The following is a 12,645-nucleotide window of genomic DNA, read 5'->3' as shown; positions in this document are numbered from 1 at the left end:
GGCTGTGCTATATACTACGTGGCTGTGCTATATACCACGTGGCTGTGCTATATACCACGTGGCTGTGCTACACACTACATACTACGTGGCTGTGCTATATACTACGTGGCTGTACTATATCTTGCACCCCGAACCCCCGACATTCAGCGCCCAGAACCCCTGACATCCTGCGACCAATCAGCGACAGACGCAGTCCAGCCGCGAATTGATGCGGGATTTAAACCACGATTCGCTGATCGGTCGAGCCCGGCCGGCCGCGACTAATCAGCGATATTGGCACGGGATTTAAACACCGCTTCGGTCATTGGTCGTGCCCAGCCGGCTGCGACCAATCAGTGACATGCGCAGTCCAGCCGTGAATTGGCACCAGATTTGAACTACGCTTCGCTTATCGGCCAGCCGGGCGCAACCAATCAGCGATATTGGCGCGGAATTTAACCCCCACTCACAGCGCGAGACCGCTACATCATCATCTCGCGAGACTGCAATGCATGGACCGGTCACCGGAGCGTCGCAAGGAGCGGGAAAGGCCTTGGCTGGATCCAAGGGGCCGACGGGAGGGTGAGTATATAATGATTTTTTATTATTATTATTATTTTTAACATTAGATCTTTTTACTATTGATGTTGCATAGGCAGCATCAATAGTAAAAAGTTGGTCACACAGGGTTAATAGCAGCGTTAACGGAGTGCGTAACACCGCGGCATAACGCGGTCCGTTAACGCTGCCATTAACCCTGTGTGAGCGCTGACTGGAGGGGAGTATGGAGCGGGCACTGACAGCAGGGGAGTTGGGAGCGGCCATTTTGCCGTCGGACTGTGCCCGTCGCTGATTGGTCGTGGTCATTTTGCCGCGACCAATCAGCGACTTGGGATTTCCGTGACAGACAGAAAGACAGAGACAGACAGACGGAAGTGACCCTTAGACAATTATATGGTAGATACTCGATGCGTTAGAATCGGGCCACCATCTAGTAATGTACATAAATGGGGTTGTCCAGGATTGGTATGAAAGTCCCTGCCAGGTTCTCCCTACTGCTGTTTGTAGTAGAATGGCACCCATTACTTAATTCAATCTTGAAGAACCTCTTTAAATAGCATGAAAAAAAAATTATAAACAAAAACACTTCGGGACTAGCATGCACAATAATCTTAATGGATTGGCCCCATAGTCTCTAACTGGCTTTTAGAATTATTTTTTCTTAAAAAAAAAACAAAACAAAACCCAACGACAACAACAAGCACTGCAGCATTTCAGAGTTAAACATACTTTTACATGATACAGCTAGTGTCAGATTCATGATGCCTGAGGTTTAGGCAGCATGATTCCCCTGTTATGCTGCCTTTAGGCGCTATAGTCAATGTTTAAACAAGATATAGATATATAGACATATCGGACAACTTTTGTTAGAAGAACGGTACATATAAACCAAAATTTGACAGAAAAAAGTCCCAAATCTTATACATTTGGCACACTTTATAACATCCTCTTGGCACTTTTCACAACTTTTGCATAAAATGCGGCAAACATATTTGGTGTATACCACAAATTCAATTACTGTATATACTCGAGTATAAGCCGAGATTTTCAGCCCATTTTTTTAGGCTGAAAGTGCCCCTCTTGGCTTATACTCGAGTCATTGTCCCAGGGGTCGGGGCGGCTGTCGCATCATACTCACCCCCTCCCGGCACAGTCTCTGCACGTCCCAGCTTCTCAGATGGTCTGTGGCGCCTGCAGCTCTTCCTGTGTTCAGCGGTCAAGTGGTACCGCTCATTAAAGTAATGAATATGGATGTGATTCCACTGCCATAGGTGTGGAGTGCATATTCATTACTTTAATGAGCGGTATCATGTGACTGCTCAGCACTGGAATGAGGTGCCGGCCCTGGACCGATGGAGAAGCAGAGACTGCGCCAGGAGAGTGAGTATGACGGGGGAGGGTGAGCCATGCGATATTCACCTGTCCCCGTTACACCGCCGGGCTCAGTCTTCCACATCCTCTGGCTGTGACGTTCAAGTAAGAGGGCGCGATGACGTTTCTAGTGCGCGCCCTCTGCCTGAACAGTCACTGCAGAGACCCAGAAGAGACAGCGGCACGCGGCGGTGGAATGGGGACAGGTGAATATCGCAAGTGTCGGGGGATCTGAGCCAGCAGCAACACCGGCATCTTGCCCCCATAGAGCGCCGGTGTCCCCGCCTACTCAGGACACCAGCACTTGCACCCAACGACAAGAGGTGACTATGTCATTTTTTTTTTTTTTATAATCACAGCAGCATATGGGGCATATTATTCTATGGAGCATTGTATGGGGCCATCAACCTTTATGGAGCAGCATATGTGGCATAATATTCTACGGAGCATCTTATGGGGCCTTCATTAACCTTTTATGCAGCATTATATGAGGCATATTTTCATATGAAGCATCTTATGGGGCCATCATTAACCTTTGTGCAGCATTATATGGGGCATATTTTAATATGGAGCATCTTATGGGGCCATCATTAACCTTTGTGCAGCATTATATGGGGCATATTTTAATATGGAGCATCTTATGGGGCCATCATTAACCTTTGTGCAGCATTATATGGGGCATATTTTTGTTTGGAGCATCTTATGGGGCACATCATGAACTTTATGGAGCATTATATGGGGCACATTTTGTATGGAACATCTTATGGGGCCCATCATGAACTGTATGAAGCATTATATGGGGCTCCTGATTCAATATGGATATTCAAAAACATTTATCCTACTGATGTCTCAATTTTACTTTTATTGGTATCTATTTTTATTTTTGGAATTTTACCAGTAGCTGCTGCATTTCCCACCCTAGACTTATACTAGAGTCAATACGTTTTCCCAGTTTTTTTGTGGCAGAATTAGGGGTCTCGGCTTATACTCTGGTTGGCTTATACTCGAGTATATACGGTATTTAGTGCAATTTGCAACTGAATTTTAGAAAACCTCCCCAACACACCTCTGAAAGTTGTTTCTGTAATTCTGATATTTTCTGTTCATAAATCTTCTTTCGGTCTGAAACAATCGCCATCAAATTGAATCGTATCTCCCCTTCACAATACCTGTATATAGAGGGGAAAAAAAAAAGGTCAACCACTAAAGTTCTAGTTTACAAACCAACTCTTAACCTTAAGGTTCTCCGTATAAAATGGTGGGTGTAATTTCTCAAAATATGCAGAACTTACCAAACACTGTATAGTATAAGTCAGCAAACTGCACTTTCCTATGCAGGAAAATGAAAGGCATGATGATGCTTATTAATACATCAGGAGCTAATTTTCTTGTGGAGTTCAAGGGGTAGAGGAGAAAGATCGGTATGAGCTAGCAGCTTTCCTGCTGCATTTGGCATCAAAGGCAAGGAAACAGATGTTGGCAGAATTGCTATGGGCAACTGGGTTACTTCACCTTTCCACTAATTTTACTAAATCTCTCAATTACTGCATCCTCCAACGATCTCAATATGATTTGGAATAGTCGGGAAATACAATTACCAAGGATAAGCAAACATTCCCTCCAAAGATAAATGCAATCTCGTTTTTTTGTCTATTCACTGCAGCCATGTTCTAGTACATTGGTATGGAAAATGAATTGTGTCACATATCCTCAATTTAGTTAAAAGAAAAAAAAGGGGTTTGGTTTCTTCAGAAACTTTGTTATACCATGCCTGAGGAAGGGACCTAAGAAGTCTCAAAAGCTTGCTTTGTAACATTTTATTTTTGTTAGCCATTAAAAGGTATCATAATTACAAGATTATCTTGTTTTTCACACAGAGCATGATCTAATCCTCAATTCATGCAATAAACAAATCCTTATGAATACATCACCAGAGAAGTAAAGTCTTGCCTCTTGAAAGAAAAGAGGAAAAAAACAGGCAAAAAACTAAATGGGATGCCCACTGTTAGGAATATTCATTTTCATTTGTAAATAACTGTCACTATAGAACTGTGAATTTCTTTGGAAGACAACCTACAACCGGCCCAACGTGATAAGCAGCAAGAATTCCAGACCGTTGTTTAACCCCTTCACCCCCAAGGGTGGTTTGCACGTTAATGACCGGGCCAATTTTTACAATTCTGACCACTGTCCCTTTATGAGGTTATAACTCTGGAACGCTTCAACGGATCTTGGCGATTCTGACAATGTTTTCTCGTGACATATTGTACTTCATGATAGTGGTAAAAATTTCTTCCTTATAACTTGCGTTTATTTATGAAAAAAACGAATATTTGGCGAAAATTTTGAAAATTTCACAATTTTCCAACTTTGAATTTTTATGCCCTTAAATCACAGACATATGTCACGTAAAATACTTAATAAGTAACATTTCCCACATGTCTCCTTTACATCAGCACAATTTTGGAACCAAAATTTTTTTTTTGTGACGGAGTTATAAGGGTTAAAAGTTGACCAGCAATTTCTCATTTTTACAACACCATTTTTTTTTTTAGGGACCACATCTCATTTGAAGTCATTTTGAGGGGTCTATATGATAGAAAATACCCAAGTGTGACACCATTCTAAAAACTGCACCCCTCAAGGTACTCAAAACCACTTTCAAGAAGTTTATTAACCCTTCAGGTGTTTCACAGGAATTTTTGGAATGTTTAAATAAAAATACTAATATAGAAGAATAGGAGACAAAAAAGCGCATATAGGGTCTTATCCTCAGGACTGCTCTTAAAGAATTATAAGAGAACTGCTCACCTGATGGTGCAAAGTAAAAGCGTGTAATTTGTCAGCTGCTGCAGATCCACAGGTCGGCGCTGCGACCTCTTAGAGACGTTATAATAGATGAATGTGGATAAAATCTGCGCTGCTGTGTCAAATAATGAATCCAGATATAGTTGTAAGGTGTTCAGGTGGTTTATTCAACGCGTTTCAAAGCTCATGGCTTCTTCTTCAGGAAGTTTCCACACAAAGATATCTTTGTGTGGAAACTTCCTGAAGAAGAAGCCATGAGCTTTGAAACGCGTTAAATAAAAATAAACATTTAACTTTTTTTCACACAAAATTTATTTCAGCTCCAATTTGTTTTATTTTACCAAGGGTAACAGGAGAAAATAGACCCCAAAATTTGTTGTACAATTTGTCCTGAGTACGCTGATAACCCATATGTGGGGGTAAACCACTGTTTGGGCGCATGGCAGAGCTCGGAAGGAAAGGAGCGCCATTTGACTTTTCAATGCAAAATTGACTGGAATTGAGATGGGACGCCATGTTGCATTTGGAGAGCCCCTGATGTGCCTAAACATTGAAACCCCCCACAAGTGACACCATTTTGGAAAGTAGACCCCCTAAGGATCTTATCTAGATGTGTGTTGAGCACTTTAACCCAACAAGTGCTTCACAGAAGTTTATAATGCAGAGCCGTAAAAATAAAAAATCATATTTTTTCACAAAAATGATCTTTTCGCCCCCATTTTTTAATTTCCCCAAGGGTAAGAGAAGAAATTAGACCACAAAAGTTGTTGTGCAATTTGTCCTGAGTACGACGATACCCCATATGTGGGGGTAAACCACTGTTTGGGCGCATAGCAGAGCTCGGAAGGGAAGGAGCGCTATTTTACTTTTCAATGCAAAATTGACTGGAATTAAGATGGGATGCCATGTTGCGTTTGGAGAGCCCCTGATGTGCCTAAACATTAAAAACCCCCACAAGTGACACCATTTTGGAAAGTAGACCCCCTAAGGAACTTATCTAGATGTTTTGACAGCTTTGAACCCCCAAGTGTTTCACTACAGTTTATAACGCAGAGCCGTGAAAGAGGGATTTTTGGTTCTTACCGTAAAATCTCTTTCTTGGAGCCTTCATTGGGGGACACAGGTAACCATGGGTGTATGCTGCTGTCACTAGGAGGCTGACACTATGCAAATAAAGAAGAAGTAACTCCTCCCCGGCAGTATACACCCTCCGACAGGCACCAGGCAACTCAGTTGGTGCAAAAGCAGTAGTAGGAACAGGTAATATAAAACTCAACCTATGTACCAACCCACAACAACGGCACGTTAGCCAACACGGTACAACTTCAAGGGAGGGTGCTGTGTCCCCCAATGAAGGCTCCAAGAAAGAGATTTTACGGTAAGAACCAAAAATCCCTCTTTCTTTCTCGCTTCATTGGGGGACACAGGTAACCATGGAACGTCCAAAAGCAGTCCCTAGGGCGGGTATTCTGCAGAAAAAGAGGAGTCAGGTTGGCCGGTGAGAAACCGCCGCCTGCAGTATCCTCATACCCAGGCTCGCGTCCGCGGAAGCCTGAGTATGCACCCCGTAGAATTTGACAAAGGTGTGCATGGAAGACCACGTAGCGGCCTTGCAAACCTGCGAGGCCGAAGCTTGGTGACGAACTGCCCAGGAAGCTCCCACTGCCCGGGTAGAGTGAGCCTTCACCCCCGAAGGAGGCTGTTTGTCTTGGACGCGGTATGCCTCCAAAACCGCCGAACGGATCCAACGAGCAATCGTGGACTTGGAGGCAGGAAGACCCTTTCGACGCCCATCCGAGACGACGAACAGAGGATCGGCTTGACGAAAAGAGGCAGTTCTGGCGATGTAAATCCGGATAGCCCTGACCACATCCAGCTTGTGAAGGGATTTCTCCAATGGATGAACCGGGGAAGGGCAAAAGGACGGGAGGACAATGTCCTCGTTGATATGAAAAGATGAGACAACTTTCGGTAAGAAGGAAGGAACCGGACGAAGAACCACTTTGTCTTGATGCAGGACCAGAAAGGGAGAACGACAGGATAAAGCCGCCAGCTCTGAAACCCTTCTAATGGAGGTGATGGCGATCAAAAAGGCTACCTTCCAGGATAGAAGCGAGAAGGAAACATCCTGAAGCGGTTCAAAGGGCGGCCGCTGCAGGGCATCTAAGACGAGGTTGAGATCCCAAGGCTCAACAGGAGACCGGTAAGGGGGAGCTATATGAGCGACCCCCTGGATGAAGGTCCTCACCTGAGGCAGGGAAGCCAGGTCTCTTTGAAAAAGAATTGATAGAGCGGAGATCTGACCCTTCAAGGTGCTAAGGGAAAGACCCGAATCTAGGCCCATTTGAAGAAAGCTGAGAAGGGAAGGAAGGGAAAAGGTCATAGGAAACAGATTGTTATCCTGACACCACCGGAAAAAGGCCTTCCAACATCTGTGGTAGACACGCGATGAGGCCGGTTTCCTCGCTCTTATCATAGTCTGGATGACGCTATGAGGAAAAACCCGCGTTCTTCAGGACCGCGGCCTCAACGGCCATACCGTTAAATTCAGCGACCGAGAATTCGGGTGGGAGAGAGGCCCCTGTGAAAGAAGGTCCGGAAGATCCGGAAGTCTCCACGGAACATCCGATAACATGTTTATCAGCTCTGCGTACCAGGCTCTGCGAGGCCAATCTGGAGCTACCAAGAGTACGGGGACCCCTTCCGACTTGATCTTCTTTACGACCCTTGGGATCAGAGGGAGAGGCGGGAACAGATAGGGCATCCGGAACTGGGCCCAAGAGATCACGAGAGCGTCGCATCCGACGGCCATCGGGTCCCGAGACCTGGTGACGTACTGGGGAACTTTGTGGTTTGCCCGGGAGGCCATCAAGTCGACGTCTGGAACGCCCCACCGCTGGCAAATCTGGCTGAAGATTGCTGGAAGAAGAGACCACTCGCCCGCCACGATGCCCTGGCGACTTAGAAAGTCGGCCTCCCAATTGTCCACCCCTGGGATGTGGACGGCTGACAGAGAGGGAACATGACCCTCCGCCCAGCAGAAAATTTTTGCTACTTCCCCCATGACTTGACTGCTGCGAGTCCCCACTTGGTGATTTATGTATGCCACGGCCGTGGCGTTGTCCGACTGAATGCGGACCGGCTTTCCCGAAAGGAGGGACTCCCAGCGGATGAGGGCTAGGAAGATGGCTCTGATTTCCAAGAGGTTGATCGAGAGGCACGCCTCTCGAGCAGTCCAGCGGCCCTGGGCTGTGAGGTGGAGAAAGACCGCTCCCCAACCTTGGAGACTGGCGTCGGTGGTAATCACCTGCCAGTGGGGGGGTAAAAATGACCTCCCGCGCAGAATGGAGGTGGACAGCGTCCACCAAGAGAGAGACTGTCTCGCCCTGGGGGAGAGGCGAAACGGACGGTCCAGGGAAAGCGGGTTCCTGTCCCAGGCAGACAGAAGAGCCAGCTGGAGGGGACGAGAGTGGAACTGAGCATAGGGGACCGCTTCCATAGAAGCGACCATTCTCCCCAGAACTCTCATGGCTAGACGAAGGGACAGAGGACTCGGACCCTTTAGCGCTCTGACACCCCGACGAAGAGAAAGAAACTTCTCCTTGGGAAGGAAGACCTGAGCCCGAAAGGTATCGAATTCCATGCCTAGGAACTCCAGCCGCTGGGTTGGAATCAAGGAAGACTTCTGGTAGTTGATCAACCAGCCTAGGCGAACTAAGGTGTCCAGAGTAAGAAGGAGGCTCTGGCTGCAATCCCCCTGGGATGAGCCCTTGATCAATAGGTCGTCGAGGTATGGGATTACCAGAATCCCTTTTGAACGCAGGATGGCCATGACAGCTGCCATGACCTTCGTAAAGACCCTGGGAGCAGATGCCAGCCCGAAGGGGAGGGCAGTGAACTGGTAATGATGCTCCCTGATCGCGAATCGGAGGAACCTCTGATGCTGCACGCAAATAGGAATGTGAAGGTACGCATCCCGAATGTCCACTGAGCACAGAAACTCTCCCGGCTCCATGGACGCGATCACCGAGCGCAGAGATTCCATTTTGAAGTGTTGAATCCGAAGGTGGCGGTTCAATCGTTTGAGATCCAGAATCGGACGGAGAGAGCCGTCCTTTTTTGGAACCACGAACAGGTTTGAATAAAACCCGGAAAACCGCTGGCGAAAAGGCACCGGCACTACGACTCCCGAGGCGAGGAGCGAATCGACGGCCTGGAGAAGCCCTGGAAGAGGAGAGGGCTGTTTGGGAGGACGAGAGAGCATGAAACGTCTTCCTGGGGGCGAAGAAAACTCTATTTTGTAGCCTGACGTGACGATCTCCCGGACCCAGGCGTCGTCGACTACTGAAAGCCAAACCTCTGAGAATAGAAGAAGGCGGCCTCCCACCCTGGAAGGAGTTCCAGGTGGGGGCGACCCGTCATTTATTAGAAAACCTGCGGCCCCGAGATCCCGATGGTTTTGCGGGGTGGCTCTTGGCTCTCCAGCGTGGCGGAGGCCTGAAAGAAGGTTTTCTACGGTCCCCTTGTGAGGAGGAACGGTCCTGGACGGGGTTTCCCGAAGAGGCAAAAGACCGAAAGGGACGAAAGGACTGGGGACCCCTCCTGTTGAAGGGACGTTTAGGCTTGGACTGGGGTAAAAGGGTATAACACATCAAGCAGTTTCCTGCCTGGGAAACGCTTGCCAGGGTTTTCCCAGTGAGTGGCGGTAGTGTTGTCAAACTCCTTGTGATTAGGGAAAACCCTAGAGGGACGTTTAATCCGTTTAAAAGCAACGGAGACGTCCTGAGAGCTTGCCTCATCCTCCTTAAGATCAAGCGTCTGAACGATAGCTGAAATAAGGCTATCAACCATGTCTTGTGTTCCGGAAGTCTGATCTGCATCCGAGTCAGATTCCGACTGAGAAGTTACGTCAGACCCGAGGTCCGCCTGTGAGGAAGGGGAACGGGCAGATAGGGGAATCCCGATGTGGTCCGGTGAACTGGAGAAGGATCTAGATAAGGTCCGTTTTCTGTCTCTTTTGTCCGGTCTGCCTCTGTGAGAGTCTAGGACAGGTGCGGGCGAATCGCAGTGAGAGGCGTTCGTGGCACTGGTGGCATTAGAGAGAAGCGGGATGCGTTCAAGTGCCTGGACCAGGGACTGAGAAACCTTAGTCAGGTCGGACACAGATTGAGACATAGCAACAGCCCACTCCGGGGGAGGGGGGGTGCACTCGTCCCGGGACCCTGAAGCTTCCAGGGGAGCTGACATGGTGGGAGGAACGCAGGACGGGCAGAAAGGAGATGGCTGACCTGAAACCCACTTTCTCTTACAGTGAGCGCAGGCGTAATGGATGGCCGTAGGGGCAAAGGCCGGGGTGGGGTCGGACATAGGTGGATATTACCTTGTCCCCAGAGAATACTGCCAGGTGGAGTAGAAGGTAGCGCTGAGCCTGGTGAAAGACAGCGGTAACCGCAGGTGCCTGTGTTCCCCCGAGAAATCCTGTGTCCCACGCGATGAGCAGACGCTGACACGCTGACAGGGAGCAGGAGAAAAGAGCACGGAGAAAGTGCGACGCTGTGGGCGTGCACAGGACCGAAGGGGGGAAAGAAGGAACGCCCCCTGTAAAACTGAAAGCAATCCGGCCGCTATACCGTCGACCGCCACAAGAGGGCGCTCAAGCGGCAAGAAAGGGAAAAGCAGGGAGACGCTGCACATCCCGGCCGCACTAATTCCGGCCACCATCAGAGGGCGCTCAAGCGCTAAGAAAGCAAAAACATGAGGCAGAGAGAAATGGCGGGCGAACGAGCCTGCAAGTTTGAATAAGGAGAGGGAAAAGATGCCAGCCTTCCTGCTCCCATTCCTACGTGGTCTCAACGCCCGAATATGCAGCGCACTTCCCTGTCAGATGCTCCCCTATGGTAAGAGGAGATCGCCGCTGGGCAGAGTATGGGTGGGGGTGGGGGGGGGATTTCGTTGATTGAAGATTCCCTACCTGCAGATGAGGAATCATCAGGATCCCTGGTAGATAGAGGGTCCTGGAAGTAGTCCTCCTTCCCGCGCCACGACTCTCCGGCGCAGAAGACGGCGTCGACCCCTCAACAGGGGGAGAGGGTCACTGGATGTGACCGCCGTCTTCCTCTCAGCCCGCTCCGAGGAGAGGGATGAGGAGGGGTAACGGGCAGGACTAGCCACCGAAGAAAGGTCACCCTGAACACCCAAATGGGTGACAGGGGACAAAGTCCTGCCCAGCGGGTCCGAGAGGGTGCGATGTGGGTGATACCACACTGCTCTCTCGGTCGCTCAAAGTGGGGAAGACAGGGTGAGAAAATTGCACCCTGTTACCCTGAAGAAAGTATCTGAAAAAGAAAGGGGAAATGATTAAAAACAAACAACAAATCCCTGTAAAAGAAATGCGGATCTGGTGTTAGATCCAGGTCCGCCTCCTACAGACACTAAGCAAAAACTGAGTTGCCTGGTGCCTGTCGGAGGGTGTATACTGCCGGGGAGGAGTTACTTCTTCTTTATTTGCATAGTGTCAGCCTCCTAGTGACAGCAGCATACACCCATGGTTACCTGTGTCCCCCAATGAAGCGAGAAAGAAAATAAAAATTCTTTTTTTTTCACAAAAATGATTTTTAGCCCCCAGTTTTGTATTTTCACAAGGGTATCAGGATAAATTGGACCCCAAACGTTGTTGTCCAATTTGTCCTGAGTACGCTGATACCCCATATGTGGGGGGGAACCACTGTTTGGGCGCATGACAGAGCTCGGAAGGGAAGGAGCGCCATTTGGAATGCAGACTTAAATGGATTGGTCTGCAGGCGTCACGTTGCATTTGCAGAGCCCCTGATGTACCCAAACAGTATAAACCCCCCACAAGTGACCCCATATTGGAAACTAGACCCCCCAAGGAACTTATCTAGATGTGTTGTGAGAACTTTGAACCCCCAAGTGTTTCACTACAGTTTACAACGCAGAGCCGTGAAAATAAAAAATCTTTTTTTTTCCCACAAAACTTATTTTTTTGGCCCCCAGTTTTGTATTTTCCCAAGGGTAGCAGGATAAATTGGACCCCAAAAGATGATGTCCAATTTGTCCTGAGTACGCTGATACCCCATATGTTGGGGTAAACCCCTGTTTGGGCACACGGGAGAGCTCTGAAGGGAAGGAGCACTGTTTTCCTTTTTCAACGCAGAATTGGCTGGAATTCAGATCGGATGCCATGTCCCGTTTGGAGAGCCCCTGATGTGCCTAAACAGTGGAAACCCCCCAATTATAACTGAAACCCTAATCCAAACACACCCCTAACCCTAATCCCAACAGTAACCCTAACCACACCTCTAACCCAGACACACCCAACCCTATTCCCAACCGTAAATGTAATCCAAACCCTAACCCTATCTTTAGCCCCAACCCTAACTGTAGCCCCAACCCTAGCCCTAACCCTAGCAATAACCCTAGCCCTATCACTAGCTGTAACACTAGCCCTAACCCTAGCCCTAACCCTAGCCCCAACCCTAGCCCCAACCCTAGCCCCAACCTTAGCCCTAACCCTAGCCCTAACCCTAGCCCCAACCCTAGCCCCAACCCTAGCCCTAACCCTTGCCCTAACCCTAGCCCTAACTCTAGTCCTAACTCTAGTCCTAACTCTAGTCCTAACTCTAGTCCTAACTCTAGTCCTAACTCTAGTCCTAACTCTAGTCCTAACTCTAGTCCTAACTCTAGTCCTAACTCTAGTCCTAACTCTAGCCCTAACCCTAACCCTAATGGGAAAATGGAAATAAATACATTTTTTTATTTTTTTATTTTTCCCTAACCAAGGGGGTGATGAAGGGGGGTTTGATTTACTTTTATAGCGGGTTATTTAGCGGATTTTTATGATTGGCAGCTGTCACACACTGAAAGACGCTTTTCATTGCAAAAAATATTTTTTGCGTTACCACATTT

The 12,645-nt window shown here is 48.2% G+C and overlaps 1 protein-coding gene across 3 annotated transcripts in view; it reads right to left on the bottom strand.

Annotated features, from left to right (window-relative positions):
* The window catches only part of UCHL5 (ubiquitin C-terminal hydrolase L5), a 329,337-nt gene that overhangs the window by 102,684 nt on the left and 214,008 nt on the right, over positions 1-12,645 (bottom strand). For all 3 annotated transcript variants that reach the window (XM_077278008.1, XM_077278006.1, XM_077278009.1), the window contains one exon: positions 2,978-3,080. In XM_077278008.1, coding sequence (XP_077134123.1) covers positions 2,978-3,080 — 103 coding nt within the window. The remainder of the gene's footprint in view (positions 1-2,977; positions 3,081-12,645) is intronic.

Source organism: Ranitomeya variabilis, chromosome 8 (genome assembly GCF_051348905.1).
Source record: "Ranitomeya variabilis isolate aRanVar5 chromosome 8, aRanVar5.hap1, whole genome shotgun sequence".
NCBI lineage: Eukaryota > Metazoa > Chordata > Amphibia > Anura > Dendrobatidae > Ranitomeya > Ranitomeya variabilis.
Note: the sequence above shows the minus strand (reverse complement) of the source record. Positions and strands in the feature narration are given on the sequence as shown.